The sequence below is a fragment of the Orbicella franksi genome, chromosome 3 (genome assembly GCF_964199315.1).
Source record: "Orbicella franksi chromosome 3, jaOrbFran1.1, whole genome shotgun sequence".
Lineage (NCBI taxonomy): Eukaryota > Metazoa > Cnidaria > Anthozoa > Scleractinia > Merulinidae > Orbicella > Orbicella franksi.
Genome location: NC_138147.1, coordinates 31,441,637 through 31,462,710, shown reverse-complemented (window position 1 = coordinate 31,462,710; position 21,074 = coordinate 31,441,637). Strand labels below are relative to the sequence as shown.

At 40.0% G+C, this 21,074-nt stretch overlaps 1 protein-coding gene across 1 annotated transcript; it reads left to right on the top strand.

The window, feature by feature from the left end:
* Nucleotides 1-45: 45 nt before the first annotated feature.
* Nucleotides 46-19,641, top strand: LOC145482013 (GRB10-interacting GYF protein 2-like). Its single transcript, XM_081460593.1, has 27 exons — nucleotides 46-162; nucleotides 472-511; nucleotides 1,450-1,666; nucleotides 2,583-2,691; nucleotides 5,315-5,435; nucleotides 6,083-6,123; nucleotides 6,252-6,437; nucleotides 6,569-6,801; nucleotides 6,894-6,977; nucleotides 7,432-7,480; nucleotides 7,635-8,017; nucleotides 8,373-8,493; nucleotides 8,863-8,964; nucleotides 9,076-9,140; nucleotides 9,494-9,616; nucleotides 10,214-10,442; nucleotides 10,681-10,753; nucleotides 10,956-11,022; nucleotides 11,423-11,596; nucleotides 15,590-15,877; nucleotides 16,449-16,727; nucleotides 17,325-17,599; nucleotides 17,778-17,826; nucleotides 17,965-18,067; nucleotides 18,430-18,476; nucleotides 18,615-18,740; nucleotides 19,215-19,641. Exons 2-27 carry the CDS (start codon nucleotides 480-482, stop codon nucleotides 19,443-19,445), a joined length of 3,807 nt encoding a protein of 1,268 aa, XP_081316719.1. The 5' UTR covers nucleotides 46-162; nucleotides 472-479; the 3' UTR covers nucleotides 19,446-19,641.
* The last annotated feature ends 1,433 nt before the right edge of the window (nucleotides 19,642-21,074 follow it).

Below are 21,074 nucleotides of genomic sequence, written 5' to 3'. Positions count from 1 at the left end.
CCAGCGGTTTTGATAGCAAGCTTATGCTCAGTGAGATCCATGGACGGAAAAACTAACCACGTGATCAAAATTGTAAATTTCGAGGTTCGCCATTTTTCTCTCACCTTTTCTGAACAGGGGATTTTGCAAAGCTCCAGCTGAGTCAAGAGACAAGTTTACAAGGTACTGTTTTCATTTTACGGAAACTTGGTTATTGCTCTTTACCCCTATTTCCCTGGCCTTGTCAAAGTTTGAGGCTGCCTGCCGCGAAGACGGAACAATTGCAACCTACCACTGCCTCCGACAGTGAATTTTTAATCGGTCCAAACGTATTAAAATAAAATGGGAGATCTTTGTGGGCATAATTCTTTATGCGTTGAGGTTCTTGGCTGCGGCTTCTCAAAATGGGTTATACCGTAAACTCCTCTAGCGGGCAGCTAAATCTCAGCTACCATCAGTGATAACTTTTGGTTGTTTTGCTGCTGCTCACAGGAATCAGGATGTCGGAAACACTAACGTTTGGACCGGAGTGGTAAGTGCGAGATCGTCAATGATATGTAAATTGGATTGAGCGTCAATTATTTTGACATTTATCTTATTTTGACGGGCTCTTTGTCGCAAGTGCGTCAGTTATTAAATTTACTTGATACTCGGCTCCCGTAATCGATAATTTCGCACTTATACACGATATCAGCTGATTTCTACATGTTTCGCGTTCACGTTTTATTTTGATTTTGACGTCCTCCCATCTCTTGACCCTTCGCTATATTTGGCTCTTAAAATATGATACGTTATGTTATAAATTTATTTAGGGCTCACTAGTTGCGGTGCAAGTGGTCACTCCAAAATTTCTAAAACTGTGTAGTATTTTTTAGTTAAACCAGTGCAGGGTTCTCATTAAGTGCTGACCACTGGCAAAAAAGTTGGCTACTTTGATTCTTGAGCTGCCTCCTCTTCGTGAAATAATACGTGTGTAAGCTGTAATGAGTACTTTGAGGATAACCCAGGTTTTTTGGAATGTGACTAAACCTTGACTGTCCTTGTCCCAGGACGTTAAGACTGTAGCTCAAGATGGGGCATGGGGTCTGTCGTCAGGGTGTGGTGTATGTATTCTAGCACTGTAGGATTAAAATTGAAAAATGTCCTTATAATTCCGTAATATTGTTGGTGTTTTGACCTTTTCGAAATTGATTTTTTTTAGGAAATATCTCCAAGAGAATACATAAAGTAGCATTTCAGAGTATCTGAATAAAACATTTAATTCAAAATTTTCTGGGGGAGCATACTCCCCGATTTCTTTCGAGGTTTGTCCTATCGGCGTTTGAATTGATGTCAGCCGTCTACTTCATGAAACTGGCCCTTTACTCCCTAAATTAATGAGAACCCTGCAGTGTTCACATCACAGAAATGGGTTTTTGGGAAAGCCAACAGATCACTCATAGTCGTCTAATTATTGTTCCATATGTAAAGGCTTCGCGCATTGTCAAGTGGAAACAGTGTTACATCCCCTCCCCCCTCCCCTGGGCCTAAGTACAAACTTGCTGAACACCGGTATGGAAAGGAGGAGATGCTGGCATTGTTCAGTGAAGATGTCGAGATGCCAAAAGAACTGGAGATGTTTGACTCCATCTGCAGAAACAGACCAGTGCTTCCTTTAGCTTTTCAACCTCTTACAGAAGAAGAGCAGGTACACCAATACTTTATTCTTCTTTAGGTGATAAACAAGTGTACCCTAAGACTGTTTTGTTTTTGTGAAACTTGTCACTGAGATCCCCAGGGGTATTTTCCAGGGAAAACCAAGAAGATATGTTAGAGAAATGCCATCATCATCAGTCCTTTCGCACCACGAGAAACATAAGTTCAAGTGCTTATTGATTTAAAGTTCTAGCAATAGAAAGCAGTCAATAAAATGTTATTATAATCTTGTAAACGGCAACTCTGATAGAGAGTCAATTGAAGAGAAACTTTCTCTCGAGTTTGTATACCATTCAGCTCCCCTACCCTCTTGGTTGGTGTGAGGTATGTACAGTGTAGGGCATTTAATATAGAATTGTTGGAAAAGTATTAAAAGAAAGAGTAAAGGCATTGACAGTTTGCTAAACATATGATGATCATCGTAATTACATGTACATTGTACTCATGTATCATTAATTGCTGAAACATTCAACACAAGTTTGTACAAGGTCTTGTCAAGGGATGTCGATAATAGGCACAGGGTGGAAAAATGGCTGTCTGAGGACTTGACTTCTCTTTGTTACTGTATTTATTCACTTGTAAGGCACACCCTAAACTTTCGAGGACGATTGTGACAAGTAAACAAAATGAAAATTTCACCTAAATACCCTGTTATAAGGCACACCCAGAATTACAGGAAATTTTGTTGACCACGCTCGCTGTACTTACAACAATTTACTTCCAAAAGTTACTAATTATGGTGCTTTCATTCTCAAAACAAAAGCGAAACTTTGAAAAAGCCTTAATTCTGAATGGTTAACTCTTTGTCTGTAAGTGATCTATAAAGAAATTGCCAGTTGGAAGTTGTAGCTACTTCCCAGGTATAGTCCATTGGATCATTGCATTGTTTTCCTTTACTTTTCTTTCAGAGGAACTCTGTTGGATCTGTAAACAGCAATGCGGTGTTGAAGTTAATGGGTCGGGGCGGGGTGCGAGGTGTTGGCCCTCCAAGAGGGCCAGGACGTGGAGGTTTAAGAGGTAACACATGTTATAAGATAATAAAGGAACAACATCATATTAATCTTTAATATATTAATGTATTGTGTGGAAGACTGGTGATAGAGTATATATATGTTATTTGCTGGCTGGGAGGTCAGTATGGTGAAAAACTGTGACCGAGGTCTTGAAAATGCTGCCTGAGGCCGCAGGCCAAGGGCAGCATTTTTGAGCCCAAGGTCACAGTTTTTCACTATACGGACCGACCCTAAGCCGGCAAATAACATGTTTTATTTTCTCCTGCAGTAAATTGGTTTTACAGATTACAAATGGGTTTGTTTACTCAACTCTTGTCACTGAATCGGCTTCCGCGCTGTCTACTAACAATTTGTAAAAAATCTCAGCAACGTGCGAGTAACTCAGATATAGTAGGCAAAGAGAGATGTATTAAAGAGCAGATGTTTTTTGAACTACTTTATGTTAGTTGCATTTATTTCACCAGTTAAGTTCTCCAAAATTGTTTTTGCAGTGTGACATTTCGTGCGAAGTTTGAAGTTTTACTACAAAAACCATAATTTCTGTCAGTCATTGCCTTTAAAATCACTTGAAATCAGACTTTTCTACCGTAAATTGAATAGCAGAAAGCGAGGAAATTCGTTAAGTGTATTCCACAGAAATTCTCCTAAATGAAGCAACGATCACAGAGGTAAACTCGACTGAAATTGACTCAAATTTTATGGCAAGAGAAACACAGGATTACGCGCCATTACAGCGCCAAGTTACAAACAACCAAGCAAACTCTCACAACTTCAAAACACTCAATTGAATTTACTTACAGTGACTTTCCTTGCCATTTTAAAGTGAACAGAGATAAACTTGCGTTGACTAATCGTCGATGGACGTGTAAAAAAGGCAAAAAATTGACAACTACTGCCAACTTTCAGGAGTGAAATTTAGGCTGCGAAGAAAAAATCTGGCCTGTGGGCCATATCGTAAAAAGCTGGACTGGTCACATGCGTATGATTAGCCAATCAAATTCGAGGATTTAGGAATCCGGCCAGCTCAGATGCTTGAGAAAAAAATAAAAAGTGATATTCTCTGATGTACATGTGACATTATATTCTGACTCAAACTAACTTTAAAAGAGATGTGATGATGACTAAGGAGATATTTGAGCCATTTTTGAGCCACGCAGTCCCTCAAAAATGCATCAATATTCTCAAAGGAAATTTTACTGAATATATGTTTAGATAAACTCTCCTCCAGATCAGCAACTATATTCTTTGTTAAGAGTAAATTTGTGATCCCTACAGCTGAACGAAGGATGAAAGAAGCCAGTCTAAAAGAACATACGATACAACTCATTTATAGCCTTCCGTTTAATGTTATCGAAGACACTAGACTCGCCATTATCCAATACAAAATAATTCATCACATTCTTCTCACAAATTCGACACTTTTTAGAGATTCAATCAAGGGACATAATAATTGTCACCTCTGTGGAGAAAGGCAAACGTTAAGCCATCTTTTTGTTAATTGTTCTGAAGTTTGGCTTTTTTGGTCTCTCTTTACTAATTGGTGGAGCTCCAAAAATGGAGAGAGGATCACTCGCAATAAAAATGAAATAGTGTATGGCTCATCGTCTTGGCTTAAAATCTCGGCATGATTATAGCCAAATATTATCTATATACTGCCTCAAGAAAAGAAGAAGAGTTTTATTTTGATGCTTTCTTAGCGATTTTGGCAAACAAAATTAAAATTGAGAAACATAAATCTAAGTCACAAATTAATGTGTGAGAAAGCCTGTTATTGTAGCTAACCCCCTACATGAAAGTAATGTAAGATATTAACAAATTGTAAATAACGTCAGTATTGTAAGTTTTGTTAGTATTGTTAAATTGTAAGTTACGTTGACATTGTAAGTAGTAGGTAATTTTTGTGTGTAATCTAATGTTATTGCAATAAAATTTTAAAAAAAAGATATCTCGGCTTGAGATCATAATAAGGTTATCACAATCAGAGTAAGATGCATAACAAGGTTAAAAAATGTTGAAATGAAGTCACATGAAACTGCTGAAATTGTTCAAAAATTTAACAAAGCTTAGCTTGAGATTCCTGACAGATTATTTTTCCAGCAAGTGTGTTGAAAATTGTTGGAGTTAGCAGGGAGTTTGAGACACAGTGGAAGTACAGCTAGTGGTTTCATTAACGTTTTCAGCAGGGGGGCAACTGGTTTTCACAGGCGGGCAAAAGTTTTTAAGTGAATGTATTTATAAGGAGAACTTTCCCCTAAATGGTCAAACCAGGCAGGCAGAATCATTCTGACAGGTGGTCAGTTTACCTGATGCACGGCCCTTAATGAAATCCCTGACAACTGTTAGTTTAAGATGGCAGGGTCCTACTGTAATTAATGGACAATATGGCTGACAGTGTCATATGTGGAATATTGCTCTCTTGGTGTTCAATTGAACATTCTTGTAAGTTAAGCATCATCTCTTAAAAACTTTCAGTGATGTATGCTTCCCTCACATGTATCTTAATTATTCCTTAGTAATAGAAACATCTCAAAAGTTCGGAGACTTCGATTTGCCAATCCGGTAACAGTATTACTAAGGTTGGCCATACTGTTAAATAATATGTTTACTTATTTCCTGATCTATCCAAGGTCGTGGCAGAGGTGATGGAGGATTTGTGAGACAAACATCTTATGAAGAATCCAGGGGCGAAGGTGGAGGGGGCTTTGGCCGTGGCAGTGACACTCGTAGACAAGGATGGAATGAGAACAGGTTTGAACATTACTTGGTACTTTGTATAATTGTTAAAATCTTGTTTCAAGAACTGTTGAATTTTGCAAACATAAATGTGGTAAAGTTCTTAAAGTAATGCCCCTTATTACTTTAAGACTTTGTAGCGGTTTCTTATTTTCAAATTTTTGTGTCAAAAATGTCCCCAAAGGCATGATTATTTGTTTTACAAAAAGAGATCAAAAGGATCAAAATTGAGACTGTAATTTATATAACAGTAGAATTGAATAATATATTGTCTCTGTGACAATGGTTATCTAAAATAAACATCGGATAAGTTTGGAACAGATTGTCGTATCTGTTATTTCCATTGTTTCATAACAACAGGTCAAGCTGCACTTGATGTTGGTACTTTTAGATTGTTATTACTTTGGAGCTCATAACTCTGAATTTTTTGGAGGCTCACTACTTTTGAGAGGGTGTTACATGTATGTTCAGAAAACAGTATGAATTCAAGATTATTGCCCACAAATATGTATAAACTTCAACGCATAATTTATCAGTTGTCTATAAGATCATGCACTTGTCCTAGGGACATGTATTTCTTTGTCTAGACTTAACACTTCGTGCTTTGACCACTTTCAACTACAAGCAATATATAATGCCATTTGTGTCATTTATGTTTATAGTCGTGGAGGCTTTGAGAGATCACCAAGCCTCAGAGAATCAGGTTTGGTGTTTTTGTTTTCCACCTAGAGGAGACTTTTTTGTTGTACATGCACTGTACTGTATAAAGTGAACTTTGTTTTGTTAACATCGTTTTAAGGAGAAGTTTATATTTATTTCCTTTCATTTCAGGTCCTTCTGGTCCTGGTAGAGGAGGGTATGATCCATCACTAGGTCGACCTCGCCTATCAAGTGACACTTCTTGGGAAAGACCTGAGAGAAGATCAGATAGCAGTAATTGGAGAGCAGGGGGAGAAGATGAGGAGGGGTGGAGAATATCAGGGCAAAGATCTGCTGACAGATCTGACAGATGGAGAGGTATCTAGAAGAAAGCTTGTTGTTACATTATTACCATTATCAAGTGCCCAGGATACTGATGTTGTGGTTGGCAGTACAAAGGAACTGCTAGAGATCACAGAGGCTTGATCAAGGTTCTGTCTCTTTTTTAGGTGGCTCTTCCAGAGGCAGAGCACCCTGGCGTGGGGGAACGGAAACATATAGAGAACGAGGTCATCCTGACGATGAATGGCAAACAGCCCGGGGCAGTCGTCGGTCTTATCACGATCATGAAGACGTTCGGTGGGGCTCATCAAGTGAAAGACTTCCCGAATGGAGTAATGATGATAATGACGATTTTACAACACCGGGGACGTTCGATTCTTCAGGGGCATTCGTATCAAAGGTAATTCTTTTTTGACTCCAGATCAGCTTTTGAATTCTTGCTGCATGTACCTCTTTTCATGCATTTTGTTAAAATTGCTTTGTTTTCTTCAGCAAAAGGAAGAAAGAGATAGAAGTGAAGCTGAGACAAAAAGTGATGAAAAAACTGAAAATACAGAGAAAAATAGGAAAACTCAGGTGAGTTGACCAAAATTACTATACTATGATTGTCAGTTGAGTAAGGGGCGATGGAGCCTTGGTGACGAAGCTTTGGTTGCAAAATTACAATGTTGTTGTGGCAACTTTCCTTGTCTCCAATGGTAACAATATCAACAGCCATGCATTGCCTACAATTTCACACACTTTGCTGCTAATGACAAAGGTCAAAGCCCGACAAGTTGTGACTGGAAATGGAGCCAGTTGCCTGTGACAAGAACTCGACTTAAACTTTAAAACTTGGTCACCATACTTCCATCATGCCTCATCAACTGATAGTCGTAGTAATGTGTGAAGTATTGGCTAGATTTTGTGGGGAGGTATTTGCTGTTTGATCTGAATTCTTGGTTAGGAGTACCAAGTATAGCCTCGTACATTAACTAGTGGAGTATTAGATTTGATATTGACTGACTTTTTATTGTTTTACTTTTGACAGTCGGAAAGTGATACTGAAGAGCCTGATGTATGGAAAGAAGAAGAGCAAGGTGAAGTCTATTATAAATTCATGGATACAGCTTGTGACATGATGATGTTGGTCTTAATTTTTGTCTTGTTTATTTATGTCATGATCAATGTGTACAAAAAAAAAAACAGTCCAGCATTTTCTTTATTTTGTTAATATTGGTATTTTATTTTTAGGGACGAGAAACACCAGTGAAGGGAAACCTACAGAAACACCACAATCACAACCGCCAGTATCACAATCACCTTCCACAGATGAAGCATCTGACTCCTTAAAAAAGCCCTCTTCGTCCTCCATTTCTTCTTCTCCTTCACCACCCCAGACATCTACTTCACAAAACAGAACACCAAATTCCACACAGTCTAATCCACCTAGCAAACCTGTATCAGTAGAGCCCTCCTCGCAGGCTCACATCTCGCCACAGCCTCACATCACCATGCCATCCCCTTCACTGGAGCAAGACACAGCTATTAGGAAAGACGAAGAACCCAATATGGAACATTTTGCAAAAGCAGCCGAAAACCTTGTAGCTTCTTTGGATGATGACGATGATGAAGAGGTAATTTTTTTTTTTTTTTTTTTGTGAACACTGTAAGTTGCAAAATGTAGTTCAACTACCACTTGAACAATGTGACTATGTTTCATGTTGATGGTGACAGGGTTTTTCGTAGGCACAGTGACCCCGCAAAATTACTATCTTGAAGTTTCTGAAACATCGACATGTATGGTATCAGTATGGATTTTCTGCTTCAAATCCCTCATTTACAGTGTATTTTGCAAATGATAATGGGAACATGCAAAGATTGACAGTTTCCGAACAATAACAACTTATTCAGGACTCATTCAAATGGTTAGAATTTATTATTTACATTAGGATACTATGTACAATAATTTAGTTGGGTGTTTTGGTTCAGGAGGATTTAAAGGTTGTTGAACAGACAACGACACAACAGCAGCAACAGGAGTACCGTAGCTCCCCACCGACTCCAGATGAAGTACAGTGGAGTTACACTGATCCACAGGGAAAAGTACAAGGTAAGTCAGCGTCGTCGAGAAACAAAACATTCAATTTTTTTCCTCCCAAGGATATTAAGAAAAGGTAAGGATTCTGTGATATCAAGTTCTGAGAAAATGAAAGTAAAGCATGTCACAAATTAATCATTTGATAAGCGTTGTTATGGGTTTGTAGAAAATTTCTCCCATTTGTTGTTTCAGAAAATGCCCTGCCCATCCCTCTGGAAATTCCAGTTATTGTTTATACTTTCCTTTAAAAAAAATTGACTTTTGAGAGCCACTTCCCCCTTGGAATGTTCAATAACTGTCCTTCCGGTGGGTATTGATATATTTTGCACAAATATTTTGCACAATGCACAAATATTTTACAGAATTGTCATTCTTGAACAGGTCCATTTTCCAACTCTGAAATGGCCGACTGGTTCAGTCATGGATACTTCACAATGGGGCTGCTTGTTAAACGAACCACTGATGAGGCTTTCCAGCCACTCGGTGAGGAACAACTCTTAAATAAACATGTTTGGTTACTTTAATTTGTGTTGTTGGAGGCTAGTGACCAAGTGGTATAAGTCTATAGTAATGGGAATTGCTGTGTTCTTGCAGGTGAAGTTATTAAGCAGTGGGGTAGAGTGCCCTTTATTCCTGGTCCTCAGCCGCCACCCTACAAGGTAAATAAAAGCAATATTTAGTATTGTGACTCCAGCATTTAAAGGAGGAAGAGGCAAATTCATATGGCATACTTGATACAAAAATTAACAGAATTGCATGAAAGTGCAGCTCAATGGCTTTCACTTGAATGGTGAAAATGGAATTTAGAATTTATAAACAGTTAAATTCATAAAATTCATAAACAGACTGAGTGTTAGAAACATCTTGTACAATACAATAAACTCTACCACGTGAAAATTGCCTTGCCAACACTTAGGTAGATTTACTTGGTAAATTAATTCATTTGAAAGCTTAATTCCTTTGAAATGAGATTTTCTTTCAGTGACCAATGATATTATTTGTATATATTTAGGGTGTCCCCGAACACATCCAGCGACAACAGCAGCAGATGATAGCGCAGCAGCAATACCAGCATCTGATGCAACAACATTACCTTCAACAGCAGTTGTTTCACCAGCAAGCTCTCTTGATGCAGGTACACTTATTTAGACACAAGGGAACAGGGGGTCAGAGAACAGGGGGATGGGAGAACAGGGGGATGGGAGCACAGGGAAAAATGGACAAACACTGGACAACTAAACAAGAATTGAGTGCAACCTTCAGAACTCTTGTCCTCAGAGAAAAAAAGCTTCTTCGACCTATTGCTTCTCTTATCATGGACTAATTGCTGACAGACCACAACTGTGCTTCTAATGTCCTTGAAGGGGAGAATTTTAATTATTCTCTATTGTTTTGCATAAAAATATCTCAATTTTGAGGTTTCTGACAGGTATCCTAGGCTTGTAATGTCTGCTTTACTGGGACATGCCCTTGTTTTCTTTGAGTAATAGTCAGCTCTTTGGTGCCTCATTGACTTTTTTGTTTAAGGAAACTTGGGCTGTGATAATCGTTCAACAACGTCCTCACAATGCTACATGGACAGACACATAATAAGAACTAAGAGATTATTGTCTTGATATATCATTGAATTCTCGGAACTAACTTCAAATGGGATGCACAGTTAGTAAAGAGAACATAAATTTTGATATTGTGTTTGAAAATGATGAAAATTTTTTATCTTCTCTTCTTTCAGCAACAACAACTCCAGCACAGCCAACAGCAAATGCAGCAAATCCAACAGCCACCTCAACATTCCCCTCCTCAAAATACGTCACCATCCAGTACACAACACACTCAACCACAGGCCAAACAGGGGGGTGCACACCACCTGGAACAACAGCCCCAGCCAGCAAGACCTCAAACCCTGTCACCGCACACAGAATCTATCTGGGGTACTGGAACATCATCACAAGCTTCCCCGTGTAAGTGTTGCAGTGTGTCACTGAATCTACTTGTACTGTACCTCTTTTCCTAAGCATTGCTTAGGTGCTGGATTAAGTCGCTGCTTAACAAGTTTTGCTGCCAGCATTTGTTTGGGACTGGCGTATCTCATCGCTGCAGTAAATCTGCTAGCGTGGTATCTTGTAAAGATGCATGTTGCAGATACTTGTTGTTTGTAATAAAAGTCTAAACTGATAGTTTGTTTTTCCTCCTTGTCAGCTATCATTTCACCTGGCCCATGGTCCCCTGTTACAACAACTTCAGCTGGAAAAGGATGGGATAGAGAGAACAGGTAAGCAGAAATGGTAATTTGACATATATGTAACCTAACCTAGTGGCTTAGGAAGACTCGTGTGTCACTCCAGTTTCTATAGCATGAACCAGTTCAGAGAACTGTTACTACTTTCCCACTAAGGGGTTGTTTTTTAAGTTCTCTCAAAATTATAACTCACCTTATTTTGTGAATTCTAATTGAAGTTCTCTTTGCTTTCCAGTCAGCAGAATGTTCCATCATTTGAGGAAATTCAGAGAATGGAAGAAGAAAAAGAAAAACAGGCTAGGGTAATACGACATAGTTTAGTTACTGTAGATTTTAGTGTAGTCATACCTACACCATGTTCCTCTTGATCCGTAAAAACTAAACATATATTACTAGAACTAACCAGTGGAGCTGGGTAAAGAGTATTGTCAAGACTTGCAAGTAATGTTGCACTAACTAAATAAACATTATCATAACAGATTGCGAACATTAACGAAACAGGGAATAACTCCGAGTCGTTGCCAAAACAATACTCCATTGTTTTAAATTAGCACATTTGCTCCTTATTTTACCTTTTGTTACATTTTTTCACACTTTCTTTTTGCATATACTTGTATTTTTCATCTCGCCTTTTCACATTTCAGTTTTTAAAGGTTTTAGACTGGAAGCTGAAGGCTTACGTTTTAAAATTCTTACTTGTAGATGGAAATTGAAAGAAGGGAAGCCAAGGCACGAGCACTGAGACTGAAACAAGAGGAAGAGGAAAGAAGACGCTTGCAGGAGGCAGCCTTGCTGAAAAAGCAACAGGAGGAAGAGGAACGACGTCAGCTGGAGGAAGCAGAAAGAAGGAGAAAGGAACAGGACGAACTCAGAAAGGTTGGGTGCTGAAAATATGTTAGTTGAAAAAAATTTCAAGCGATTTTGATTTCAGACGAAAAAGTGTCCAAAAATAAAACCATCTGAAACTTTTAAGCGTCCGAAATATATGTAGGATAGTATAAAACTTTTAAACACCAAAGCTCCCAAGCCGTTAGTTTCAAGTGACAAATTTAAAAGAGTGAAGAGCCTCGTATAATCTTGTTCTTGCAGGAGTATACATCGTCATGTGATTGTGAAACCCGATATCTAACATTCAAACTTTGCTCTCGGAATGGGTGATTTACTTTGGGAGACTTAATTTGCCCTGATAGAGTTACTAAGCGTTGCCCCAAAAACCAGCTATTTCAATTTAATGGAAACTTGTACGAACAAGTCGATGGGGTCGCGATGGGATCACCATTAGCTCCTCTTATGGCAAATGCGTTCATGTGTTCAGCTGAAGAGAAACTAGCGCGTGAGAACAAGCTTCCGAGTTTCTACAAGAGATAGGTGGACGACACGCTGGCTCTGGTACGCGACTTCTCCGACGCGAGTCTGGGTTTTTGTCGAGGGTCGAGGGTCGAGGGTACTATGTCGAGGGTCGAGGGTACCATGTCGAGGGTATTAAAACATGAAATAAGATAAATAAAAAATAAAATAATGGTTAACTCAAATATAAAATAATAATTAATAATAAAATAAAATAATAATTAGATAAAAAATAATAATATGTTTCTAAAAATAGAATAAAAAACAATTGAACACTTTGTGGTGATATCGTTGACGTTAATTATGTTTGATATTATGTTTGATCGAAAGATCTTCGGAAGTCTTCGGGAATCTTCGGAACATTTTAGAAAATGTTCAGAAAGTTTCGTATGCCCTTCGGACGGACAACACTCTGAAAATCTTCTATAGGTGGTCGGAATTCATCGGAAAATCGTCAAAAACTTCGTTCTTGGTATGTTTATAAAACGAACAAAATTATACACGATGCAAGAATTTTTCTCCTCGTGTTCAACTCGATATCTCAAGAGTTCGCTAATCGCACTCGTGAGATATGGAGTTTAGCCTGCGAACAGGCTCCCGAGTGGGGTTACGCGAGCTTAGCAAGCTTAGCTGCGAACGCAAGCAACCTCCCTCCAACCTCCCTCGCTGCACCAGTCCCCGTCGCTGTACCAACCTCCGTCGCTGTACCAATCTCCGTCGCTGTACCAACCTCCGTCGCTGTATCAACCTCCGTCGCAGCACCAACCTCCGTCACTGTACCAGCCTCGGTCGCTGTACCAACCTTCGTCGTCGGGAATGGCACGTACTCCCTATCATGCAACACCCCACGAGCAGTGGCATTCCGGCTTGTCGCCGTATCATTATGAGATTTGTTTATTGCCTACCAAAGTACAAAAGTGCTATGGATGCGGTAGTGACTTTGTGGACAAGTATAGAAAGCCACCATTTAACCTTGTCGTTAAACACGTGGATAGAAGGGTAATTCGAAGAAACGAAGTTACGGGACAACTCGTATTTAGCCATGATTATTCTAACACTTATTATCACCCGTCGTGTGCACATCTAAGACGCAAAAATCCGGTATTTACCGGCCTTGTCTTCATTTCCAACGAGCTTTTTGCTGCATTGGAACCTGGCCAGCGTGCTGTCCTTGAAGCATGTGATCTAAATGTTGTTTCGAAGTAAACATAGATAATGATGGTGAACTAAATCATATCACATTTTTTCGACTATTTTGTTCTTGTTTGCACCTGAGACGTGGAATTTTTCGTGTAAGCAGCTAGTTCAATAAAAGAAACTAGATGCCGAGATTTCTTGATGTGGGTTTTGTCTGTGATCGTGTCCGTGATCGTATTCGAAGTCTTATTGAAAAAATTATCCCGCAAAATGGAAATGCTTTGGTTGCGCTTTTCTTTGAAATTACACTGACACGTGACACGTAATGCAAGCAGGACCTTCTTGTTTTGTTATCTTGGAGCTCGAGGCTCCCATACAGTCGGAATTAATCAACCGCTTAACTATGCTGTAGAATACTTTTCTTTAATATCCTTTTGTTTTGTTGGGAGGGAGGAGGGGGGGGGGGGGCGGAGGGGGACGGGAGAGACACAGTTTACTAATTATCCGAAGATTGTACGAATGTTTCCGAACACTCTCCGAATTCTGAGAAAATTTCCGAAAACGTTCGAAAATATCCGAAGATTGCCGAGGAAGATCCGTGGGATACCATTTGCTACCACTCGCTATTTGAGCTATTTGTTTAACACGAGGAGAAAAATTCATGCATCATGTATAATATTGTTTGCATAGGTAATCATACTGTATAGAGTTATTTGCACGAGTGAGTTTTTCAAAAAGCTGAAAATTGCGCGAGCCGCTTTGAAAAAAAAACTCCCAAGTGCAAATTAATTTCTAATTGAACTCGAAACATGAAAAAAATTTCCGCGATACAACGGTAAAAAGTAACTTGGTCAGCGGTCAGCTTCAAAAGAAAACACGAACTCGATTTTCCGATGAATTCTGACCGCCTATAGAAGTTTTTCAGAGTGTTGTCCGAAGGGCATACGAAACTTTCTGAACATTTTCTAAAATGTTCCGGAGATTCCCGAAGATTTCCGAATTAATTATTATTTTTAATTATTATTTTACTTTATTTCTTTTATTTTTTATTTATCTTATTTCATGTTTTAATACCCTCGACATGGTACCCTCGACCCTCGACATAGTACCCTCGACCCTCGACCCTCGACAAAAACCCAGACTCCTCCCACGCCACCGATTTGCTGACATGTCTTAATGAAGCCCACCCCTCCATTCAATTTACGATGCAAGTAGCAACCAACGATCGATTGCCATTCATTGGCATGGAAATCATCAAAATCGACGGCAGCCTTGAAACCCGTGTTTACAGAAAGAAAACAAATAAAGGGCTCCTTCTGCTCTACCAAAGCCATGTTGACAGCCGGTATTTCACGGCTAAGAACAATGTTAGACCGCGCAAAACGCTTGTCGTCTACGCAAGAATTCCTTTCGCAAGAATATTTTCAAAATTAAAATATCCCGAGAAGCTCATTGACTCAGCTATCAATCGCCTCCAGCATCGTGCAGACCCAGTTCTAACACCATCCGACAGCCATTTAAAGATCAGAAATCGGCTGACGTGGTTCGCAGACAACTTGGCCACCTCGGAACGAAAATTAATCAGCAACTGCAGCCAGTGTTCACGAACAAAAAGATCGCTGATCATCTGAGAGTCATTGAAAAAAGCCTCCCCTGATAAACCAGCAAAGTGTAGTATACGAATTCACATGTGATTTGTGCGATGCAAATTATATTGGGTACATTTGCCGCCACCTCCATCAAGGCGTAGAGGAACATAAACATTCGGTGATCGGAAAACATTTTAGGGTCGAGCAGGCCTTAACACCTGACAACATAATTACGAACTTAAAGTCCTCAAGAAATGCCGTGACAAAATCGAATGTTCAATCGTTGAAATGCTGTTGATTAAAAGCAAAAGACCAAAACTGAACACGCAAGCGGATTCCATTCGCGCGGAACCTTTTAGATGAATGTTTTCATGTAACGTTTGCTTATTTCATTTTCTCACATCCTACCCCTAGTACTATAAATATGCCTTGCCGTTATTTTTAATTTATTCATTCGACAATGATGACATGAAGTCGTCGAAACGTCATGTAACTTTACTTATGTTAATTTTCCTGCTTAAGTGTTTTTCGAAATCGTTTTTTAGAGGAACTTAATTTGCTCTAGGTTAAACTTAATATTCAAAAACCTTAGTTTGCCTAGTCTGTCCACAGATGGGTTTTTTTATTTGCAAGCAACAGGAGCGATCACGAAGTAGGTAGAAAAAAATTTAAATAGTTTGGATGGCTGATGTCAGGTAGTGAAAGTTCTTTCACATCTGGCAATACTTAGCGCAGTACTCTTGCATCTCTTCTTCTCAGAAGCTAACAATAGGCTATTGATATTCATGTCCTTAAGAAACAGCAAGAAGAAGCAAGAAGGAAACAGGAGGAAGACTTGAGAAGAAAACAGGAACAGCAGGAAGCTCTCCGGAAACAGGAACACCAACGGCAGCAGATGGAGCAACAGAAACAGAAAGAGGAACAAAAGAAGATGAACGAGTTACGACAACAGCAACAGCAGGCTCTGTTGCGACTTCAGCAACAGCAGCAGGAGCTGCTGAGAAAGAAAGAGATGCAACAGAAAGCTGAAATGCAGCAGCGAGAATTACAGCAGAAGTTACACCAGAAGAGACAGGAGAGTCAGGTAAGAACATTCAATTTAATTAATAACGTAATATATCAAGAGATCAAGAGCGGTATGGTTTCAATACCTGATGGGCTTGTGGTTAGCCTGCAAACATAGACAAGTTGTAGCTTTTGTTTCATATATTTTTTCGGAGCTTGAAACAAACTCCGGAAACTACATCATTCTGTGTTTGCAGGCTAGCTCTTGGGTTGTTGAGAAAGTTCTTCATATAATCAGCTTCTAATCTGCCGGAGTAATCCAAATCAGAAATGGTCATGTTTTTGTGAAAAAATTTACGGTTGGCCCATCAGTGAGGCTTCCACTAACAGAAAAGTGTGCACTTGTGTTTGTGTGCAGGCCAATTTTGGCTTAGTTGATTAAATTATTCCAACTGATGTTCAAATTATTCAAAATAGTACCACTAGAAATATATGGAAGAAAGTTAGGAGAGATCAAGGCTGTAATACTAACTTGGTTCCTGCAATGAAGCCATGTTTGGAAATAGTAGCTGTGCAGATCTAGTACTAAGACAAAATGCCAGTGTTGTACATCAGCCTGTGAAGAACTAATAACTCGACACTTTTTATAGGTGTCTGGTGGATCTCTGTGGGGTGCTCCTACTCCTGTATCAGGGACCATGTCAATTGCTCAGATTCAACAGCAAGAGGAAAGGGACAGACAGCAGCGAGAACTTAAATTACAGCAGCTCCAAGCTCAACAGCGCGAACAACAGGCACGGGGAGTGCCAAGCTGGGCAGAGAGGCCTGCTGTGGTGAACCAGCCTGTCAAGTCATTGCTGCAGATTCAACAGGAACAGGCACAACAACAGAATAAGAGACAACAGGGACCTGCGCTCTCTAGATCACAGGTGAGGAGGGAGAAGCAGAAACTATGAACATTTAATGGAAATATTTAACCGGAAGCTGTGAATATTTAAAGGCAATATTTTTTTCTTGAAATAGGTATGAAGATCCTCTTGGGGAACCTAATAAATCTTATTGTATTCTGTTGTGAGCACTTAATTATTACTCCCACAAATTGCTCTCTCTCTCTCTCTCCAGTTGCGAGCACGTTATATTTTTTGTTCGCATTTTAGTTGACTGCAGTGAAACAAACGTACTGTGCCACAAACATACTGGGCCTAATGGTTAGCATGCTTAACGCAATACAGAGCAGTCCGGGTTTGAGCCCTGGCTGGGATCCTTGTGTTTTGGGTAAGCCGGGCACTTTACTCTAACAGTGCCTCTCCATCCAGATGAATAAATGGGTACTGCCAAATTTAATGCCGATGGTAGCCATGCAATACACTAGCATCCCATCCAGGGGAGAGTAGAAATACTCTTGGCTGCTTGATTCTACAGAAACTGGGATAAGCTGTGGTGATATGGACCACTGTGCCACATGGCACTTTTTCTCAATCTTTAATGAAGTATTTCGCCTTTTCCCTTTTGCTGTCCGCCCTTAGCCCAGTCACAATCCTCTGAGTTCCTCAGTCTGGGGAAATACTGGCCATCTTTCGACATCCTGGGGACCTGCTCCTAATTCTGCAAACATCTGGGCCACAGCGCCGTCTAAACCCTCACCGCAGCGTTATGATGACGACGACGATGACGATGACGACGATGATGAAAGCGATGACGATAGTAATGGAGATTCCTTCTGGGATGATGCTGTCAAGGCTGTCAGCAAGAGCCGGGAACAGCACCAGCCTCTGCCACAACGGCAGCAGCCAAAGCCGAGGTAAGTACATTTGAGAAAGAAAGAAACAGGTGTTGAAAGTACTGATATTCATCAAAAAGGAATAACAAAATTTTGTCTGGATGTGGCACTATTATTCCTGGAAGTACTCACTAAAAAAATGAAAAATATATCTGTATACCAGATGAATTGAAGGCTGCTATTTCCCTTCTTTTTATAGCCACCCTCAAGCCAACAAGATGCCTGATAAACGAACAAACAGAGATGAGGTAAGTGGGAAACGCTAAACAATCACAGTGAATGACGGACGTTCAGTTTGCTTTCCTTGTTAGCGAGAATGGCCAGGTTACCGCTACATCAAGGCTTTTTATGTTAGTTAATTTTTACTGTTGTGTTTTTCGTTGTAGGAAAACTTACGGCGACTCTTTCAGAATCAATCAAATGCTGACGAGTTTTCTCTGTGGTGTGACCAGGCTCTTCGCAGCTTAAATAATGCCTCAGGAGTAGACAGTGAGTTCCTGTAACCCTTCAAATTGTGTCATTGACGTATTGTCTAGTTCACCAAAATTTTCGCTTTTGTCCTATACTGTGTATGATTTCGTTCTAAGAGTATGGTATTTCTCGGCGTTAGCGTGTTTTCTTCCTTTACCTGCAAAATCGTAAGCGTTATATTAAATGGCAAAGCTATAAATTGCTTGTTCCGTGTAGACAAAGCATCGTTGTACTCGAACTTTACCTCTTTTTGTAGTTGTGTGTATTGATATCTCGTTTTCATAAAGTTTCTATGGTTGTAACAGTTGTATCATCAACGTTGGTTTTTTTTTCCTGCTGTGAAAAACCTGACACTTATGTAGAGTTCTTTTCTATTCCAGTTCCAACGTTTTCAGCGTTTCTCAAAGATATCGAATCACCTTACGAGGTTAGTACAGCTCTATTCCACCAAAATCTGATGAAGCTCGTGTTTACTTAATCGGCTTTGTTTGTGGTTCATTGTGAAAAGTTGTCAGAAACTTAAGCATCATCTTTGCCAGTCTTTCAATGTCCACTTTTTCTCCAGGTTTACGAATACGTCAAGTCTTATCTGGGAGACAATCGAGATACCAGAGAATTTGCTCGGGAATTTATCGAAAGACGAAAGAAACAGAGAGACAAAACTGCAGCTTCTCTTCCGAGCTTTCCTCAAGTAAGTATAGTGTGTTTTCTGGCCTAGCGTTTTCCTGATATAGTTAGATTTGTCTTTTGGGCGTTGTTTTTGTGACTTATGTTTACTACGGCCTAGGTCAGATCTCGAAACTGGCCCCAGCAGAAGCAGTAATCTTTTCAAGCTCAGGAAACCAGTATTTCTAGCGGAAAATGCGGGAACGGGGATGACAAACAAGTTAGACTGAAAGCGCGGGAAAACAGCATGACGGGTGGCAAGCGCGGGAAAATTCCCGATCAGTTTTGTTCTCGCGCGTGATTGGTGGAAATGACATCTTTTGTCTGATTGGTCAGGGTACTTGGAACAAATATGGAGCTTACCAAACAGTCGGATGGAGATGAAGTGCGTTTTCACAGATTTGTTATTTACGCGTAAAATGCTATCTCGCGTGGAAAGGAAAAGTATATTTACTGTTTTTGGCTTGAGTTCATCAGTTTTGTTCTTGATTCATCGCAGGCCAGCGTGTGGGGTGCTCCTGTTCCTCGACGGCCATCTGCGGGAAGGCCAACAAGTGTGAATCAATCAGGTGCCTTCTTATCGGGGCCAGTCCAGGAGGACCCGCAAGACGCCATGAATAAAAAGAAGCGAAAGAAAAAGATGCAAAAAGTTGATCCAAGCATCCTGGGATTCAGTGTGAACGCAGCGGATCGTGTCAATATGGGAGAGATACAAACTGTCGAGGATTAACCGACACAAAGACTTGCTAAGAAATACAATGAAGGCGAGCGAGCGAGCGGGCGAGCCGCGTCCAGCAATTGTCCGAAGAGGAAAAAATGTTTTATATTTAGACAACACAAGGATTAGTGAATTTTAATAGCTTACCGTGAGGAACGGTGGAGAAATATGGCGACTGTACAAACTGTAAATGGCGAACAACAGCTTAAGCCTTAATATAGCTGAAAATATTTTCCTGGAGTAATTTCTTCTCTGAGCCAAAAAGAACTTTTGACTCTGCGTTGTTTCGCGACGTCCGAGAGCGTTTTTCTTTCCCGTCAGAACGCGCACGGCACGCTTTGCACGCCCTTACTCCCGCTAGGAAGCTTTGTGGGGTTTTGGTGGCAGATACTGAATGCACAGCCCTTTGTCAATAGTGCTCGGATTAGTGGAATTTTCTGCTTTTAATCGGCGCTCGCAGCTTTGCGAAAATTGCATGATTACGTAAGTCAGTGTCTTAAAAAGTTACTCAAAAGCAGCCCCCCCCCCCCCCACCCATCATACAAAAAATCCCACCTCCATAAGTGCTCCTTCCCCTAACATGAACCCATGAGTCTATGAGATATATTCTAGAAGTGACATTTGATTCTGAAGGTGCGATACAATTTTTTTCCAACTATTTTTACCTGGTTGACGAGCTAACAACTGAACTCCTCCAGAAATAAGCCAAAAAAAATGCCTTTTCAACAGAAGCAGAGGGCTGAGCAGAACTTGTAATTTGAAAAGTTGACTGTATAGTCTTTGCCTCGTCTCTTGGCTACCCGGTTTGGGGCATTTTACACTTCGTTAAGTCATCGACAGGCTCATGATAACAAGTTTTAGCGGAGAACTGGGAAATTTCGGAACCAGGCCCTGCAGTGCTTCAGCTCGAAAACAATCAGAACAAAGGTGGACTGTTCGGTCATTGTGGTCTGGTAACTTCGGATTCCTGAGTTATGATAACCGGAATTACATATTAACTGTCGTTATTGGGCGAGACCTTTTGTTTGTTGACGGAAGTACGAGATAGTTCTACTCCATTCAAACTTCCTGTCCGTCTGTTGCTCCCACTTCCGAGTCCTTGTAGCCTCGGTTTCGAAACGAGTTCTGGTACGAACAGTTTGATTTGCATATTAAAGAAAAAGACTTCAAGAATAATTACCTCATTTCCACGAGAAAGTTCTTAGTAAAAAGTTAGTCTTGAACGAGAACGAAGGCTTCAGCTCCAATTATTTATTAAACCCTGTTACTTCCGCGGTTCGGAAGTGCAAGCTGTACGCACATGGAGTCAAATGAACACCGTAACCACAGTTTCCGTTATGGCTGATCTGAAAATAAATTCTGCATGAATATTTATTATTTTTTTATAGAAGAGAATAGATCCTGAAATTACCCGTAAACGTGGTTTGGAAACATAATCGTTTCAGCTTGCGTGTGTGAGGATTTTCTTTTGTTTGATCTTCAACATGAGGGAAGTTTAAACATACTCCTTTCTCGGGACACTCGCTTTGTTTTTTATTGAATTCGAGCTTTTATAAGAAAAGTTTTTTTCAGTGTGGGACTGGATCAAATTAATAAACACAGAACTCTAAAAACATACGTAGTTTGCGTGTCGTTGTGAAT